We start from the raw sequence: 21,210 nt of genomic DNA on the forward strand, positions 1-21,210 counted from the left end.
AGAAAGGTCTTTCAGAAATTATTATTATTAGCATATGGCAACAAGTTAGGTACAAATATACGAGTTCATAATATTTACAAATATACACAGACAAGAAACATGTTTCCTGGAAGCAAGATTTAGTTATAGCAGAATGTCCAGTTGGGTGATCCATTGTATGGCTTCCTCTGTTGGTTCCAAAAAGTCACAAATTGCTATTCATGGCCGTGATGACACCATCATAACTATATCTAGAGCAGATTTTAAAGAATGTACTTACAGTTTCACCCGGCGATGCTTTGTAATAGTACCGTCAAGGTTTTCACAAAAGTACACTGGGACTAAATATTTGTTTTTAATTTTTAAAAGCCTAACCTAAACTGAATCAGCAAAATTTAACTGGTATTTTACCGTCGCCGAAGTCCTATAGTTTCATTCACTTACCAAGTATACGTGCATCAACGACAAACGAGGGAAAATATTCGTCACGACGTATAACACGTTATATTCATGAAGAATGGCACAGAACTCACAAAAACTTCACCTATAATCCAAGAGGAACACTACAAAACTTCACTATATACGACTATACAAAATTCTTTTACTTCACGCTTATCTCTGTGTTAATGCTGGGCAACCTAAATATATTTCTGCAGCTATCGGAAAACATACTCTACACGTGCCATCAATGAATTGCTCACAAAAAAATTATACATGCCAAAATCCAAAAATAAAATATATTCTTCTATACTACAATTGATTGCATAAGCTGGCTCTATTTTTATTAGCAAGACGATATGCAAGTGGCTATACTGTTAACATGTTGATATTTTTCTTGTAGTCTCTAGTGTGTGGTGCTGAACACTTTGCGTGTCAAGTATTAAAACTAACATCCCTTACCTTAGCTAGATGGCCTGTCGCCGTAAATTGCTGTCGGGGATGGGCCCACAGCCATGCCCCACTCCCAGGACAAGGAAGCTTCAAGTGCACGCATCAACCAAACGACTTAAATTTCGCTGGGGTAGCTCTCTTTCGCGCGAGCAAGGAAATCCAACTCACTGGAGAAGCTGAACTGTGGTAGTGCGAGCGGATTGTCGAGACAGCTGTACTTGGCTTGGCTTAGATGATCGCAGTTTTTTAAACTTTGTAAAAAGCGTTCTAAGCAGTATTAATGAAATGTAAATACAAAATTATTTGCCTGGGGTAGATAACGTTCAGTGCACGCCACTGATACCCATGTCTAACCTTCAACAATGTTCAACAATCTTTGACAAAATTTGGCCGTTTTTCTTGTGAAGTAATGAAATGAAAGAAAAATTTGATGTACAACAGGTATTAGTCTCTGGTTGGCATGGGACCAGTTCCGATCGAACATGGCATCCGTGCTGTAGAAATCCAGAGGCATTTCCTCTCTTCTTCCTTTTCTCCGCTAGGTGCACTTCGACCCTCTTTGTGGATGGCAGCGGTAGTTTTGACCTAACTTACTCGATGAGGAAAGGTTTCCGTGCCAATTCATGTGTTAGTTGGGAGCATGTCTATTTTGAGATTTCCGGTATGACGAAGACGACACATACACCCACTGGTCCGAGCCAAGCCGAGGGAGACCGATGCACTGTGCACAGGACCTTTGCGCCTCAGTTCCTCTCCGTTCTCTGTACAAAAAGGCCCATCAAGGTCCCACATTGGATCGAGAACTTTCTGGTTTCACAACAATACTTCTGCCAATGCCGTTACCACGATCCACTTGCTTAATTACTTTCTAATTTATTGTTTACCTTATGAAAACCGATGATGCAGGCCACTACCAAGTTACATATTATCAAGAGAGGAACAACGTTTTACGTCAGCTTTTAGATGTCAACATTCATCCTGTGTTTATTCACGCCATGCTCAAGACTTTTAGGCATTATACAGTGACAAAGACTTTTTAAACCATTTGTTAATATTTTTTCACTTCTATTTTATTATTCGACCATGAAGTCCCTAACTTGTAAATTTTGTAAGAATGAATTTTAAGCACCATCACGTAGTATATTTCATCCAATTAATGTCATTGTATTACTAATGGTCTATAATTTGTATTATAATATATGTATCTTTGTTCATTTGACCTATTGTGGCTGATGGTGTCTAAAGACATCTAAACTGGTCCCTAATAAAAATGTTGTGATGTTGTATTAACAACATATTTTGTATTGATATAAGGTGGATCATTTGTATTCTCCTTTATTGTATGTTAGTCTCCTTTCAATACGGAAAAAATATGAAGTTTTCAATATTAAACAATGCACTGGTGCATGCACCCTGAGAGGCCCTGCTTTATTCTCAGATAATACCGCAAGGTAATTGCTAATCATGTTGGCAAACGTAAACACTCCCCTAACCCCTCTCCCCTTCCAACGCACTCAAGCACGACTCCACCTCTTTCGCCCACCCATACAAATGAATCTCATAGCAATCCTTGCACAGCGGGTAAAAGTCAGTCTGCACACAAGGCAACGGCAATAAGGTCGTCACGGGCGAAAGAAAGTAAGTACAAATTTTAACATACATATCTAGGATTTTTTCAGATCTTCTTATTTTCCAATCAACAAGTGCTATTTCTTTCCCTTTCTGTTGCAAGTTCCGTTCTTTCTTCAAACCAGTATACCTTGGAACCTAATGGATTGAAACACGATTGATTTCTCAATTTCATGTCAGTCCATTTGACCTTTAAACAACGTATAGTAACATTTTTAGGATATCTCCCTCTCATAAGACCACACCGGCTTTCTTCCTTGAGTAACAACAAAGTATTATCACTGTCAGCGGTAGTTTTATAACACAAAATTACAAGAGATTCTATGCGTTACTTTTGCTGGTTTCCTGTCAACAGTGAAATTTAGTAAATAGGGTGTTAGTTTAAATTTCAAGACATAAATGTGCAATACTTTTCTAGAACAAGTTTTAAGGACGTTGCAATTTGTAAAAGACAATGTGAACTTTTTTTCTTCTCATAATTCATAGGACAAATCTCAAAGAAGCTTTTACGATTATCCAGAGTGGAAGTTTTTTTATTGACCCTACATTTTAGGACTTACCATAGAAGACTATGTAGTCTTGATATTGTTTGTCGCATCATTGTTTATATATAATGTGTTTTTAAGTTCCCTTTATATGTAGCTCAAGATATTGACCGAAACTACTATTACTTCTAATGAGGTACGTAGTTAAGTCAATAAGTACCTGCAATTTTCCTCTACTTTCTTTAGGTTGGCTCTATGTGGTTGTGTGCACACCAGCCACTAGATGGCACTGTTGTCTATGTCTGTGGTAGGTTTCAGCATTATCAGATCAGCACAGCTTGCGCTGTTGCAACATAAAATGTATGCAAGAAATTCTCACACGTTCGATGAACAGGAAAAACGTATCTGGAAAGAAATAGCCTCAATTATGGAAGACGAACGTAAGCGTGTGAATTGGAGTTTCCTAAGACAACGCCAGAAATGTGTGGATGCAAGAGGAGAACATTTCCAACATCTTCAGTCATAAGGTATGGCTTATTTTCTTAATTCTTAATTATCTCATGTCATGCACAGATAAAGTGAGCGAAGTGTTGTCCTTGTTGTTACAGCGGGGAGTGACGAGTCAACGGGATGAATAAGAATGTAAAATAATCAGCGGGTCCAACTCACAATATTAAAAGTTAAAAATAATTCCAAAATCAATCCACTGACCAGAATTCAAAAGAAGATGATGAACAATGATTATGAACTTAAAACAATCAGTAGATCCGACCCGCAATGCCCCAACCTCCAAGAATCTATCATAAAACAATAGTATTACTGACCAAGGGGCTGCTTCCAAAGCACAATCCTGAATCGATGATGCTTGTTGTCTAAAGGGGTTCAAAATCCAGGTCAACAGCCCCTCATAGTGGTAGTTATCGCTAGTAAAGTAGAACCATGGTATTTCTCATGTAGCGGTACTACTCACAAGTAACGTACTCACGGTGTTCCTCACATTGTGGTACTACTTGCAGGTAATGTACTACGCACAGGTAACGCAGACCTATGGTATGTCACACATAATGGCGCCATGCATAGGCAACGCAAACCCATGGTGTTCCTCACATAGTGGTGCTAATCACAGGGACTCGTACTATCCCATTGTGTTCTTCACATAGTGGGTACTAATCACAGGCAACGCAGAGACATGTGGCGTTCCTCACATAGTGGTGCTAATCACCGGGAGCCGTGCAATCCCGTGGTTCTTCACAGAGTGGGTACTAATCACAGGCAACACCCAGACCTGTGGTGTTCCTCACATAGTGGTGCTAAATCACAGGGACTCGTACTATCCCGTGGTATTCTTCACAGAGTGGGTACTAATTACAGGCAACGCCCAGACCTGTGGTGTTCCTCACATAGTGGTGCTAATCACAGGGACTCGTACTATCCCGTGGTGTTCTTCACACAGTGGGTACTAATCACAGGCAACGCCCAGACCTGTGGTGTTCCCCGAAACACAGACCCATGATGTCCACAACCAGATGCTGAAACACCCCAGTGAGGATACCCTATTTTTTTCCTCCTCCTTCTGTTATTGTATCTAAAATAATGAGTAGTGCTTCCACATCCAAGCAATCAAGCCTCCTTACCATGATTGTAGCCTACAACAAAATCAACAGTTTTACGTAGATAAGAGGTAACCGAGTGAGCGATTAAATAAACAATTTTGTTGTTTCAGGCCGACACTGTACGGAATGAAACAGCACGCAATGATCAAGAATTTTGTGTTCACAAGGAATAATAATAATAATAATAATAATAATAATAATAATAATAATAATAATAATAATAATAATAATAATAATAATAATAATGTTATTTGTTTTACGTCCCACTAACTACTTTTTAAGGTCTTCGGAGACGCTGTGGTGCCGGAATTTAGTCCCGCAGGAGTTCTTTTACGTGCCAGTAAATCTACCAACACGGGGCTGTCGTATTTGAGCACCTTCAAATACCACCAGACTGAGCCAGGATCGAACCTGCCAAGTTAGGGTTAGAAGGCCAGCGCCTTAACCGTCTGAGCTACTCAGCCCGGCTCACAAGGAATCATGGTGGCCACTGGAACACTTGACACTACCATGAACAAAATGCTATAACAAGTTAGAGCAACACATATGGAGACTATATATTTGTTGAACTAGTTAACGACATAGCACAGACATGTATCTTGATAAGCACATATTCCTATCACTGTGAGTTTAGGATGAGCGTAAAAATATTGGCATGAATTTGAACAAAGTGAGGTTACGAAAGCATGCCCTCTCTCTAAGCTACATAACTACAATGCTACAACATCTGTTGTGCTATTTCCACGGTAAAACATATTTTAAGATTACCTTAGAACCACTATATACAGGAATGAATGGAATATTATAGAATAAATTTAACTTACCTCATGACATGATCTGCTTCCATGCACAGTGGGTGAGCTGAATGGATTGTGGATCAATTTTCGACCACAACGTGCATTGCGCGCTGCAAAGTGCTGCACTCTGTTTATCAGTGCATTGCGGCTGATTTTCTGACCACAGAACGTTCCATTCCAGTAGCCTAACACCGTTAGGCTGATATTCATAATACAATGTAAGAGAAATTGAACTTTAAGTGGTGTGGTTGAAAATTCGACCACAAACCTATAAAGTCTTAAGCTCATCTCTATTTACAACTATATGAATAATTTACAATCCTGGTAAAAAGCAAAGTCATCTCAATACAGGCCATGAAGGCCCTTGGAGCGGTGGAAGGTAAAGGCTTCCACTATTCGTAAACTTGGCACGTGATGGGGTAGAGTGGTTAGCTCTACACCTGGCCGACTTTGCCCCCAGGAATTAAGCTGGTACTCATTTTTGGTGTAGACTGAGTGAACCTCAGGGTCATATGCACCTCCGCGAGTAGAAATCTTGTTTCTTAAATTTTACGACTTCCTGACGGGGATTCGAACCCACGTCCTTCCGGGCGAACTAAGAATGCCTTTACCGCCTCGGCCAGGCAGCCCTTTTAGAATCCTCGTAGTGACTTTAAATAAGTTTAACCCAATGCGAGTCATGGCGCAATATAATGCATGTCAAATTTCCGAGTGTCATGTCTTTGTTTCTCTTATGTTCCTGAGTACTGCTTCAAAAACATACGCTGTCTGCCATCTGTTGGGTACATTACTGAACTTGCACGCTTATTCCTATCCTCACGTGAAGTTCTGTAAGCCTAGTATGTGTGTGTGAATCAACTGCTTGCTTACGAACATGGTCGCTCACAGTCTTGCTAAAATAGTACTAGATAGTGAGAAAGTGTTTGAAACTTTGATGAATGATGTGAGGATTCTGATTTCTCATACATGGATGAAGAAGTTTATGATGACTTCTCTCCTGAAAGTATAATAATAGAGGTAAAGGAATAAGTGAAAGTGACTAAGAATATTTAACCCGCCCTCTGCAGAAAGGTGCAAAAATTTATTCGTTCACAGTTCATAGAAAATAATTATCCAGGAACTCCCCTCTCAGCCTGAGTACAAAATCAGACTGATGTAATTGTGAAAGGACTGCATTGATTTTTTAGGGATTATGCTGAGGGTCATGTACACAAACACACCATAGCAGTATAAGAATACCAGTCTACTCATCCATTTATCCACACTCCTATATTTTTCAGCTCATGCTCTGTTATCATTGTAAATCAATTCTACAGTTCTTTCATTTCAGCGATAAAAGTTATCTATCTTAAAATCAGTCCAAAAGGAGAACCAGAGGACCATATTTTAGTGCAAAGAATAACAACATTTGTGTCTACCAATACATTTTGTGAAATAACATGCAAAAACATTATTAATCATAAAGATTTTGTAATTTATCACTTTTTCATGTATAACTTAGCTATTTGTAAAAATATGTATTATGAGTTTTCACATGGGGTTTATTAACGAGCATGCAAAACCCTAAATTGTGGGGTATGTCAGTGCGTTGAAAACCCAACACTTGCAAGGTTAATATATAACAGTACTAAGGTGTTATGATAATGTATGCATGTCAGAGCTACAGGTGAATTTGGGAAAGACAAAAATTCATTAAACCTACAATATAAAACAGTGTCATTGAACCTATATCTACACTCATGCTCATAAATTAAGGATAATTGCATATCGTGGAGCCACACAACGTGGCACTACACAAAACTGGCGCTAATAGCATAGGCACATAGTGAACACAAACAAAACATATGTGCAAGTCCACGGTATTGGTGATAAGTTGAGAAAACCGTCCCAAAGCACGTGCTACAAAATGCCACTGTTTCCTCCGATAACAATATGGGTTACGATTACCATGCACACGTACACAGGCCGCACAACGATTTGGCATACTCTGGATCAGGTGGTCGAGCAGCTGCTGGGGCATAGCCTCCCATTCTTGCACCAGTACCTGTCGGAGCTCTTGATGTGCCCTAGGGGTTTGAAGACATACAGCGATATGTCGACCGAGAGCATCCCAGATGTGCTCGATGGCGTTTAGGTCTGGAGAACAGACAGGCCACTCCATTCTTCTGTTTCACGGTACTCCTCCACGATAGCAGCTCGGTGGGGCAGTGCGTTATCGTCCATCAGAAGGAAGGTGGGACACACTGCACCCCTGAAAAGGTGGACATACTGGTGCAAAATGACGTCCCGATACACCTGACCTGTCACAGTTCCTCTGTGAAAGACATGCAGGGGTGTACGTGCACCAATCATAATCCCACCCCAAACCACCAAACCACTACCTCCATACAGGTCCCTTTCAAGGACGTTACGAGGTTGGTATGTGGTTCCTGGTTCACGCCAGATGAGAACCCAGCGAGAATCACTGTTCAGACTATACCTGGACTCGTCCGTGAACATAACCTGTGACCACTGTTCCAATGACCATGTACTGTGTTCTTGACACCAGGCTGTACGGGCTCTCCTGTGAACAGGGGTCAGTGGAATGCACCTTGCAGGTCTCAGGGCGAATAAACCATGTTTGTTCAGTCGTCTGTAGACTGTGTGTCTGGAGACAAGTGTTCCAGTGGCTGTGGCAAGGTCCCGAGCAAGACTACCTGCAGTAATCCGTGGCCGTCTGCGGGCAATGATGGTGAGATATCGGTCTTCTTGTGGTGTTGTACACTGCGGACGTCCCGTACTGTAGCGCCTGGACACGTTTCCTGTCTGCTGGAATCGTTGCCATAATCTTGAGATCACAATTTGTGGAACACGGAGGGCCCGTGCTACGACCTGCTGTGTTTGACCAGCCTCTAGTCGCTCTATTATTCTAGCCCTCATAACGTCATCAATATGTGTTGGTTGAGCCATTTTCACCACACAGTCACCATTAGCACGTCTGAAAACATCTGCACACTTACTCGTTGCACCGTACTCTGACATGCACCAACACACCTCTGCGTATTTGGACTGCTGTCAGGGCCACCGTGCGACGACCACAGGTCAAATGCATCACATGGTCATACCCCGAGGTGATTTAAAACCGCAAACCGCACAACATAGCGTTGTTTCACCATGTATCAGCATTATCCTTAATTTCTGAGCATGAGTGTATAATTTAAATTACGAGCTTGCAAAATGATTCTGAAAGAGAGAAATAATTATTAAAACCATCAACTTCCCGTATAGACACGATACAAGCTTATGCCATGTCAAGAAAACAAGGTGAAATTCTCTACGTTTCGCAGAGAACCTTTCTCTGTGCCTTCAGAAGAAAATCTCAATTATTCACAAGGAAGACTTCTCCAATAACGAGGGTATGAATTTAAGAATGCTTTACCATTGGTCATAATAAGTGGTAGGCTCCTTTGTTGCAAGTTAGCGGAGCTCTCTAGCGGCTTCTCACACGCATCACCCTTAAGCAAATATTTACCGGTATATGCTACATGATAGCCTCCCATCGAGTTTTGAAATTCCAATTACTCTATGACTGCGTGGTGCATAAATCATTTCAGTAGGTAATCCAATAATTTCATTAATGGAACTCCTTATAATTTAATCAGTGTTGCCAAGCAATTTCATTATCAGGTTTTTAAGAGGTGCACACTGCAATGGATAGATTAGCTGTGACCAAATATACTGGTCGAGTATATTTAGCTTCTGGTCCAGAATGAAATGGACCGGGCAAGTTGGCCGTGCGGTTAGAGGTGCGCGGCTGTGACCTTGCATCCGGGAGATAGTGGTTCGAATCCCACTGTCGGCAGCCCTGAAGATGGTTTTCCGTGGTTTTCCATTTTCACACCAGGCAAATGCTGGGGCTGTACCTTAATTAAGGCCACGGAAACTTCCTTCCAACTCCTAGGCCTTTCCTATCCCATCGTCACCATAAGACCTATATCTGTCGGTGCGACGTAAAACCACTAGGAAAAAAAAAAAAGGAGGAAAGGGGGGTGAATTAACCAGCTGGTTCGAATACCTTGTGACCTGACTGACCACTGCAGAAGGATTAAATTAAAGTTTGTCTTGATATGTTACCCAAAGCTACGTATCGTTTCATCCAGTGAAATGCACTCGACCTGTATTTCCAGAGCAGAGGTGATCAGCTGACTTTATTAATCAATACGGCTTTACTTTTTGAAGTAAATACCACGAAAATTTGAAGTCCGATCTTGGCTAAAGAAGTTGTCGCTATATCTGCAAGATGTTCAGCTGCTGCTTTGTTTTTACACAATAGTGCCAGAACATCGGCAAAAACAAGCCCTATCAGATTTTCCATTGCCGGTATTTGTTGTACCCATATTCTCGGTGACTGCCCTTTCACTTAGTTCTCTCAAAATACGATCGACTGCTAAACTGAATAGCATAGTAAAGAGGGAAGCACCATGAGCTACACCTTTCTTAATAAAGATCTGACGTTCTTAATAATTAGCTCTCTAAGTTTTAGTGAAACAGGAATGGCGCTTAGAATTAGTTCTATATTCTCGTGGGATACATTATCGAAGGATCGCATAGGAATACAATGCAGCATTTTATCTATCACTCTTTCAACAATTCTCCATAATATGGAGTAGATTGGTATAGGTTGCGCCAGTTCTGAACACTGTATGGACTTCCAACTTCATTAATTAATATTGTTCAACCATGTCTGAAATTCGATTTTGACCTGTCCTCCATGTTTAACTCAATAGACAACAAATAAAAGGGCTGTAAATAATAGCCAAAACATTTATGTTTGTGGTTGCAGGTGAGCAAAAATCTGTCTTATCTGTAGACACACACAAACTTTAACTAGCCCAAACATTTCAAACACTAGACTGTTACAGTTGATACATTTTGTCCTTGTGGCAGCTCCATCATGAGGGAAATTGTATTAATTTTTTTGTTGTTGTTGTTGTAGAAAGCGACTGATCACATCCCCCACTAAGAATATCTGAGAGGCAGTGTATGAGTGAGTATGCACTGCGCAAACACATACGATAATATCCAAAAGCAAGACCATCCCTCAACCTGCAACCACTGCTGGATAACAGGAGTAAAACACATAATTAATTTATTATTTATTTACATATTTTACGTCCACACTGGAGCACACATATACACCTAAGTCTTCAAGGAACGAACCGGGAATTTAGCGTTCATCATCTCCCTCCTATCCTTAAGCCTCTTCAGTCTTTACAGGGCAGATGACCTAGATGTTAGGCCCCTTTAAATAACAAGCATCATCACCATCATTCTTTCTAAGGTGGCTGCCTGTTCTTCATTCTTTCTTCATCAGATATGACATGTATTTTTTGGTGTAAGGTTTTCAGTTTAAGTCTTATATGTTTGTTCTTCAGAAACCTTTTCTTTTCTATATTTGTTATTTGTTGCATTGTAAGGCCTTCTACACACGGAACTACTCATTAGTAACTGAAGTTTCTGGCCGCGTACTTGAGTGACACTTCCTGTGTATTTCAATGGAAAGCCACCAGTTAGTAACTAGTTTGTAATCAGTTCCAGGTGACTCGCGGAGCCAGTCACCAGCGAGTTTAGTTCCTCAGTTCCCAGTGATCAAGTCCTTACGATGGCGAGCGAACAAGTTTTCAACATAAAGTTAGTGGGAGAAATTGAAAAACACCCCTCTACTGTACAATTATACGCTGAAGGATTACGCAAGAAAGGACGTTACGGAGAAAGCAAAGAATTATTTTCTAAGGTTTTAATTTGTTTTTTGTTTGTAAAAACGAAGTTCACTTTTCTTACCTGAGAGTTATTAGCTCACTTTCCTCAGCACTCACACATTCTCTCACATTTGTATTTTGCTGTCAAATGGCACCACCGGGCGAGTTGGCCGTGCGGTTAGAGTCGCGCAGCTGTGAGCTTGCATCTGGGAGATAGTGGGTTCGAATCCCACTGTCGGTAATCCTGAAGATGGTTTTCCGTGGTTTACCATTTTCATACCAGGCAAATGCTGGGGCTGTACCTCAATTAAGGCTACGGCCGCTTCCTTCGCACTCCTAGGCCTTCCTTATCCCAGCGCTGCCATAAGACCTATCTCTGTCGGTGCGACGTAAAGCACATAGCAAAAATAAAAAAATAAGCTGCACCAAGTCCATATAACTGTGTTTGGTCACACGATAAAAAGAAATAAATTTAGCATCCGTTTGTTCGAACTCCTTTACTGCTATGAATAATCTGCAGTGGCTCTTTTCAAGATATGGGTGAACCCAATACCTTCTTCTATTTTTTTCTCTTGAAATAATGAAGCACAATCATGTCTTCTTCATCACTTGAGTCAGTGGTTGACATTCTAGCAAAGTTAAGAAGCGATCTAGCAAGTCCGCACCAAACTTTACAAATGGCTAATCAGGAAGATTCCGTCACCGTACAGTAGCTTCGTGTGTGGAGCCGAGTCACTATTCAGTTACTAACCAGTTTGTGACCCCGGTTACAAACCAGTCACGTTTCTAATGAGTAGCTCCGTGTGTAGAGGGCCTAATAGTCAACTCTTCTAAATCATCTTGGACTTCTTTGAACAAATTATTTTTTGTTTGTTTTAATTTTTCAAGTGTTTAAATAGCTCATTTAAAATAAGTAATTTAAAACAATACAGAAACATTTAAAATTTCATGTTTTCATTTCTTTGTAGGTGCATAAGTTCTATGAAAGTAAATTGGTAGCCGTCTCATTTTCGAAGTACAAGCGCCCTTATGGATATTCCTGTGTCTCTTGAGATCATACGGCGTGGTAAAACACTTTTGGCACTTTGAACATCGCAAAGCGTAATAATCATAATGTGTGGTCACGTGCTGTAACAGATCCGACCACCTAGAGAACATCATGTTACACGTCCCGCACATGTGTGGGCGTGATTCGTGAGCTCTTAAGTGAGTGAGTAGTGAGGACTGGGTTGCAAACTTCTGTTCACATCTGGAGCAAGCCAGTTGACCATTGTGTGAATGGCTTGATCTATGCTGAGCAAATGCAATCATTTGTGAACATGATTTAGCACATACATCATAAGTAAAAATTTCTTTTGTGTTGGCATTGATGGCATTGATGTCCTGATCACTTAAAGAATCCTTGTGTAATACTAGTACTTTTGTGCTGGTTTTGATGTCCTGATTACGTGGAGAATCTTTGTAGAATTCTATTTCTTTTGTGTTGGTTTTGATGTCCTGATTACATGAAAAATCTTCGTAGAATTCTGTAACGCTTACCTTAGACCTACTAGAATATTCCTCCTCCATCTCCATGTACTGCTCCACGGTCGATCTAGCGGGAAACATCTCGCCGCATCTTGCACATAAATAAGAATCATTATCACTGTAGTCTGACAGGTGTTCATGAAGATCCCAGTAAGCGTGAAAAACCTCCCTACACACGGGACATATGTGTACGTTCATCCGAGGGTGGAACTCTAAAATGTGCTTCATGAATTCTGTTCTCTTGAGGTGAATATTATCACAGATGGAGCAAGAGAAAACCACATCTTCAGATTTAATGTGAAAAGAGTGAAGGTGAGTCCTCAACTGCAACTTATTTCGGAACCTGCCACTGCACCATGAACAGGCGTAGGGTGCAATGATTTCATCCTTCAAGGTACACAAGTTCCCGATTGTGGGTAACTCCCCAACTCCTCCACTGGAAGAAGGCATGGAGTATGATGCACTGGAAAATAACCCAAAGATTTATTACACTGCATTAAAAAAAAAAACATTTCAATATACTCATTGGATTATGGTAAAACATCCAAAAGCGAGACCATCGCTCACCCTACAACCACTGTGGGTAACAGGCGTAATACATATAATTAACTTACAAGGCAGAGAAATGTAAAATTTTATGTCTTCAATTCTAATTCAATACAATTATGCCGTCTTCAATTTTAATAGTGCGTAAGTTGTATGAAATAAAAATAAATTAATAATGTAGTATCTTTACAATAGAAATACACATAAATCTCCACTTAAAACTACAACTATAAATGTTTATAGCTGAGAAAATTGAATTTGAAGCATTGTGATGTGTGTATAAGAATTTTTAAAATTATATAATCAAGTGATAAACAATGTTATATACATCATCATAATGGAAAAAAGTACAATGCATTATTGTTCTTAAAAAATAGTGTACATAATACAGTCAATGGTTAGGTGAAAGATATAGGCTACCAATCAATTCGTGCAAACGCTAATATTAGATACGATGGTGGAAGGAATATTTTTTTAAAACCAATTAGATAAGGGATGTCCATTCGGGAATTTTATTTAGAGATAAGTTACAGACTATTACAGTAATGTACAAATGACTTTCAGAGCTAATAACTGTAATTTTCACCTTTCAACACCAAAACTTCTCAAGTTAACTGTAAATTTTAGAATCGCTCCAATTGCTCCAATAAGTAATCCCATGACCTAGTCTGATATTCCTTTTCTGCTCCTGGACGTGTTGTATGCAAGCCTTGTAAAGTGACTTCTTTTATAAATCAGCTTCCTTGGTCTGCAGTTTGATGAAATCTAATCAATGGATTGAGTATGTATTCCCCTGACCACCATAACAAAGGCCATGTTTAGTGGAGACCCAGTAATAAAATTTTAAAAATCTTAATACGTAGACTTTCACGACCACTAAATGACATTATGATAATTATTTGGGGATATTAGGTCGTGTAATAATAAATAAATACCAGCTGACACGTTTCAATCCTGCGACCAGAATCGTCTTCAGAGCAACAACAAAGCAAAATGGCTACGGTCTCTCCATAGTAAACAGACTCAAGATAGAGAGACCCTGTTAGAACTGTAGTTCATTCCAGGGCCTCCAGAGTCACGGAGAAAGATGTTGACGAGTTAACTATGGAGGGTAGCCATGATCTACTCAGTATATAGCCGTCACCTTTGTTAAAATTATTCGGGCGTTTAGCAATTTCTATCGCCTCACGAATGATTCTGGGAATAAAATGTTTCTCTTTACAAATGACAGAAGTTGCATCAAAAATTATTTGATGGTCATTATGTATGGCATGTTCTGCCACAGCAGACTTCTCTGGCTGGCAAAAACGTAAGTGCCTGCGATGTTCTTTAACCCTTGTTGCTACTTTCCTACATGTTTGGCCGACATAAACCGATCCACAGGAGCAAGGAATCATATATATTCCAGCGCAGTTTAAACCAATAGGATCTTTGACAGATCACAGACAATTGCCTATGGTGATATTAGGCTTAAAAATGGTCTTGATATTGTGTTTTCTGAGAATATTGCCAATGCACAATAAATGTAATATCGCAAGACGTCAGCGGAGTATCGTATGAAATTATATTTTGGGCCTTTTCCCAAGAGGAATTTCGTGGCAGGTACACTTAGAATAAATGGGAGGGGATACAAGAATGATAACACCCGAAACAACAGGTTTCAAGTAACAGATTGTATTATAGTAGCATCAAAAAAGAGATAACATGTATTATACATGAGTGAGTAAAATAGATTATCTTTGATATACACAGGTACAAGAAAAATGGGAATAACAGACGATCAAACACGAGTTATTATTAATATTTTCTTTGTTGAGGTACAAAATGACTAGATCAGAAGAATTTTACGTAAATTGAAGTCATTCAAAGTCGAACTATGAAGAAGTTTTGAGGAAGCGTAATCAATTTTTACACAAGTAGAATGGAACATTCCCTAAGCTAGCAAGAGACCAAGTAAAACAATATCTTATTCCCCCAAATAAACACACTTTGCTTCAAATAGGAAAGAAGATAGTGTTTCACAAGTAAAGAGAAGGTATACTATCTGATTCGCAGACCAAGATTTTACCATTGATTAGCTTTTAAGATCTTCATAAAGTAACATAGAAAGAAAGGAGGGAGGAAAGGACGAGGGAAAGCCCCAGTAAAAGAAAAATAAGGAAGCGAAAGAAAGGGGATGGTAAAATAGGTAGGGATCAGGCTGCAAAGTCCCAGTTCAAAATGATGGAAAATGACGTTCACTACACCACACGAAAATAGTTCCAGGTCACTTATGAGGTTGCCGATCCACAACTCCTTTTCCTCCACACTCCGATAATAGGTCACAGAAGCGAGATTTAGTGCACCATAATTTTTGTTGAGTCCTGAAGGGACTAAAGTTCAGAGTCCAAACCAGTGGCAAAGCCTATCAAGGCAAGAAAAGGGCAAATGTGAAAGCATAATAATAATAATAATAATAATAATAATAATAATAATAATAATAATAATAATAATAATAATAATAATAATAAGTCTGCTCACCCGGTCTGAAGAAGAAGATTGAAGTCAGGTTAAAACCAACACGGACCAGCCGTGCGGAAAGCACAAGCTCCCACTGCTTAATTACAATATGCGAAGCACACCTGATCGCCGGTCGAAGGGAAGCGGCGAGTTATATAGGCCAGGGAAGGCAGGCCTAGAAAGTACTGGAGACAGATGACGTCACGATGTGACGTGAGGAGGGGCAAAAGCCCAAGGAGACTAGCAAGCAGACGGAATGAAAGCAGAGCAGTATAATGTCTACAGGAACGAAGCGATGAAGTATGCACAAGGTAAGAGAAAGGTTGAGATCGGGAGCATGTAATATTATCTAATTACAACATCAAAAGAATGATACATTTGATTTCTGAACCTCTAGCTTTTATTTTTAATAAGTGTTTAGAGTTTGGAGTTTTTCCTGATTCAGTTAAAATTTCTAAAGTTATTCCATTATTTAAAAGTGAAGACAAAGAATTTCTTCAGAACTATCATGCAGTCTCAATTGTTCCAATAATTTCTAAAATATTTTAATCACTTTTGTACAATCAACTTAGCAACTATTTTGAAACTTACAATCTCCTATCCGACAGTCAGCTTGGGTTTCAACAAGGTAAATGTACTACTACTGCTGTTCCTGAAATTGTTAATCAGATATTAAAAGCTTCTGAAAACAAGCAAGCCAGTTCTTTGGTGTTATGTGATTTAAGTAAAGCTTTTGATTGTATTAATAATGAAATTTTACTTGCAAAGCTTGAGATGTATGGTGTCGAGTATCCCTCACTGAACATAATTAAGTCATACTTAAATAACAGATATCAGTTTGTCTCAATTAAAAATAGGTATTCCACTTTGAAGAATGTTACAACGGGTGTGCCACAGTGCTCTCTCCTCGGTCCATTTTTATTCATTCTAGCAGTCAATAATTTACCACAACATGTCACAGCTCATGCTCTTCTATCCTATGCGGACGATACAACGTTAATTACAAAACACCAGAGCATCTCAGGTTTGCATCAGATGTCACAGGAAACTCTTGCAACTGCAATGCATTGGTTTTCATCCAATAGGCTGTTGTGCAATCAGGATAAAACTCAATTTCTCACACTAGGATTATCCAAAGATATTGAAAGTCAGTCACTCAAACTTTTGGGTTTTCATATTGATGCCAAATTGAACTGGGAAACACATATTCATCATGTTTGTAAAAAAATATTACGAGTGGCCTATCTGATATGGAAATTGAGGGATTTAGTTAGCAGTGACTAAGTAAGGATGGCATATTTTGGTCTCTTCCAGTCACACATTACTTATGGACTGTTATTATGGAGGCATTTTTCTTATGTATATAATATTCTTCTAATAAAGAAAAAGGTTGTCTGAACAATGTGTAGGGCTGGTGCAATTGACCATTGTCGACCTCTCTGCATTATTACACATATTTTTGTATTGTATTGAATAGGTGGATAAACGTAAAAACATACTAGTGTTAAAATACTGACAATTATAAATCTGTATATTTTTATATCTTGGATATATGTTAAAAATAACATAAATGAATTTAGTACTAGGGAAAATATTCACCTTCATGATACTCAGGGCAAAGCAGACATCGACATCCCAATTCACAGGCTATCAAAAACTGCTCACTCACATATAATCACTTGTTTAAGATTATTTAATAAATTACTGCATTCTGCAAGATCCACACATGTAAGTAATTTTAAAAGAAAAAAATGTATGATTGGTTAATAGCAAATCCATTTTATAATACCTCTGAATTCGTAGAAATACATAATGTTAGTATTAAGTTTAAATAAAAGGTGTATGGTCATTTAGTCTTAGTAATATTAAGTACTAAATTATTATCAGTTGACGAAACCTATTTCATTGTACATGGACAATGGCAAATAAAGATTCTTGACTCTTGATTAAAAGTAAGCACATCTGTGTTCTGTAGTCAATCTTAAAAAATATCCCACAAGGAACTAAAAACTTGTAAACTAATTGAGGGAGGAAGGTAGTGTTGTGGGGAGCGGGTTGTGTGTGGATTGTGCAGAGGTAAAGGTGGTTGCTTAGTAATACTTAGCTTCTAACATATTAAAAATACTTATTGGTACTTAAAATAGCTTAAAATGTCTTATAAATATGTTAATATGCTTAAAAATACTGGTCCACTTTTCACTGAGTATAGTTGGAGTGTGCTGAAGACGTCTCCCTTTCAGTGTCTAGCTTCTTATCACCAGGTATAAAACTTATTTCGGAGTTCCATTAGTACTAGCCCTAGAGGCTAGCAAACTACGTTGTTTATCTTGCATCAACTTATTTGCCTTCGAAGGATACACTGTGTGTTGGGAGTTTCAATGTGTTCAAATCCGTCTAAATGGGTAGCTTGAACACGATCTGTAACGATACTTGGTGTACGTCCTTACTACTCTCGCTGTCCTGGGTGTTGGTCTGTGTCTACCGTCCTCGACCTGGTGAAGTAGCGACCGCTACATGTAAGGTGTTAATTAATTTTCTTATAGATTTGCCAACGGCAAAGAATAAAAGGTATCGATTAGGTGGAAAAACATTATTGTGTATCAGACTGACTTATCGATACGGATATGATGTGGATAGTTTGTAATACGACAGGCATATCAAGACGAGTTATCTGACCTATTCATAACAAATGCTACAGAGTAGAACGAATCCTCTAGTTATTATTATTAATGCACTATTTCCATGGTAACGATTTATCAATTGTATTATACTTTTTACAGATATGAAGTAGAAAGTACGAAATCAATTATAGTGAAGTAAAGAAATACAGTAGAAGACCGTTATAGCGAGAATTCATAACCAGGAAAATTATAGTCGCTATAACGGATTGTCGTTATATCCGATTTTTGTATAAAAGTCGGAAAACCCTTCATGCAATTTAAAATCGGTATGAAACAGCAATCAGTTTGTTCAAAACTTGCGTTTCCGCAGATGATATCCACACTACGGCTTACTTGTTTGTTATTTTTCGTAATCTGATACTACGTGAAAGTGTATGTTTAATTTCATTCCGAAAAAAATATAGTACCGTATTTCTCCGAATCCAAGATGAACCCCACTTTTTCCTTCAAAAAATTTAAATCAGGCTCAAAAAGAAGTTTGTAAAATCATAAGAATGCCTTATTGTACAGTAGGCCTACGCATTTTTAGATTATTTTTAGACGCCAAACATTGACTCGTCACGCCGGATTTTTTTTTTTTTTTTTTTTTTGCGGCTGCACAATTATTCTTTATTTCCGCGGGTAAGGACCACTGACTTAACATTGCCATCATAGTACCGAAGATAACTGGTTGAAAATTTTCCGCCAATACCTATTCCATGCGTCTCTACAATACAACGATCCATCAGGAAATTATTCTTGCTGTCTATAAAACTTACTTTTACGCAGCGTCAGATATAACCGGCTGCCGCTACATGCACGTCTCGCTTGTCAGGTTCGGCCAAATTCAGCGGCTAGCGATGTATAGGCCTAATCGCGAACGTTGAAAGTCAACAAACGAGTTTATTGCGCCACGGTATGGCCATTCCGCCCTTGCGCTTTTCATGCACATACCTCACAATTTCATCTTCGACTTCTTTAAATCGTCCTAGTTACGGACCAAGGAATGCATTGTTTGTACAGTACACACTTTTATTTTAGCTCTTTGTCTTCACGCTAACGCCAAATATCGGCTTTAGTTAGGCCTATGCCGTACTTTCTTGCGGCTGCACAATTATTCTACATTTCCTACATTTCCGAGTGTTTAATAAACATTAACTTAAAATTGGCATCATAATATCGACTAGAACCCGTTGAAAATTTGCCGGCAATACCTTTTCCACGTATCTTTACAATACAACTATCCATCACGAAAATATTCCTGCCGTCTATAAACCTTAATTTTACAAGTACAATAGATGCGTTATAACTCTGCACTGAGTAGCCACGGCTTTTCTAAGAATTCGAAGGGCCGCATGCTTTGATGCCATTCTGCAGATTTGAGAAACACACAGGCTCTGTACAACCGGTTGTCGCGGCTAGCGATGTGTAGTAAAGAGGCGGTCGTTTATTGTCTACGACTTCTGTGCGCGTGTGAAAAGAAGCAGCGTGGTTACCGCGGTAGTTAAGGGTTATAAATTTCACGTTGTTGGTCCGTATTGAACTGAGAATAACATATGAGTAAGAACACAGTAAAGGTTTCCACCTATTCAATACAAAATATATTCACAATATTTTAAAATTACATGGGACTAGTTTCGACCCCTCTAGGGGTCATCATCAGCCACATCAAAGCAAAGATCACTCTTGACGAAATCCATTAACTTACTGTTAGGCCACAAATGCAACAACCCGTGAGTTTTCGCATGAGATTCTGAGAAAAGTCTTGGATTCGGAGAAATACGGTATCACTGCAGAGATTTCTGTGGCAAACACCTCAGCTTTCTTCTTCAAACAGCGTCACCTAACCTAACCGTATATGTAGCCTATCATGAAAACATATTTGAAACGCATGTAGAGAAATAACCTCCTCGCGAAAAATTTACATGTAAATAGCCGTAACTAGACGCGAGAAGATATGAAATATCCTCTGAAATCAGTAATGTACTCTGCCATATCTTGAGGTGTATCACATTCTTACTTAATTTCCGTATATAGCATTAAAATTAAGATATCGTTTACTTCAGTCTTTATTTTTAACGAGTTAACAACTGCTATCGGCCACGTTATTTACGCATTTATTACAAAAACATGTTATCCTCTTTCATTTCGAATTTTCTTTAGAGAACAGCAGTCGATGGGTATTACTAATCAACTCCAACATCGCTTCTGAATGTCAACGAGAGAGCTCGCAAATGCACAAAGTGAGAAAACTGTACCATACCGAAGATGATTGATCGCATTTTGTTGCAAACGTTTCAGTTTTCTTATTCAAACAGCGTCACGTATCATAACTTGACCATACTGTACGTATGATGAAAACACACTTCAAGCGCCAGTAGAGAAATTATACCTTTCTCGCTATAAATTTTCATAACAGCCTTTCCGTAATTTAACCAGACGCGACAAAATATAAACTAACCTCTGAAATCAATTAATTAAGCACTCTGGCATATCTCGAGGTGTATCCCATTCTTACTTAATTCTAGTATTTAGCCTCAAAATTAAGCAGTCATTTAGTCAGCCTTAATTTTTAACGAGTTAACAACCGTTATCGGACACGTTATTTACGCATTTATTACGAAAATATGTTCTCTTTCATTTCGAATTTTCTTTACGGAACAGCTGTCAACGGTTATTACTAATCGACTCCAACATCGCCTTCGAATGTCGACGAGAGAAATCGCTAGTGCACATAGCGAGGAAACGATGCCGAAGGTAATCGATGGCATGCAATATCATCGCTGGGGTGCATAAATATCGGTAGCGGAAAAAATCGTGCGGGCTTAATCGCTCGTAATAATGGA

General features: G+C 39.0%; 1 protein-coding gene across 9 annotated transcripts in view; it reads right to left on the bottom strand.

Annotated features, from left to right (window-relative positions):
• The window catches only part of LOC136886864 (zinc finger protein OZF), a 229,277-nt gene that overhangs the window by 105,984 nt on the left and 102,083 nt on the right, over positions 1–21,210 (bottom strand). For 7 of the 9 annotated variants that reach the window (XM_068230660.1, XM_068230661.1, XM_068230656.1 and 4 more), the window contains one exon: positions 12,672–13,122. The exons of the other annotated variants lie outside the window; for them this stretch is intronic. In XM_068230660.1, the coding sequence (XP_068086761.1) occupies positions 12,672–13,122 (451 nt within the window). The remainder of the gene's footprint in view (positions 1–12,671; positions 13,123–21,210) is intronic. 9 annotated transcript variants of the gene reach the window in all.

Source organism: Anabrus simplex, chromosome X, assembly GCF_040414725.1.
Source record: "Anabrus simplex isolate iqAnaSimp1 chromosome X, ASM4041472v1, whole genome shotgun sequence".
Classification (NCBI taxonomy): domain Eukaryota; kingdom Metazoa; phylum Arthropoda; class Insecta; order Orthoptera; family Tettigoniidae; genus Anabrus; species Anabrus simplex.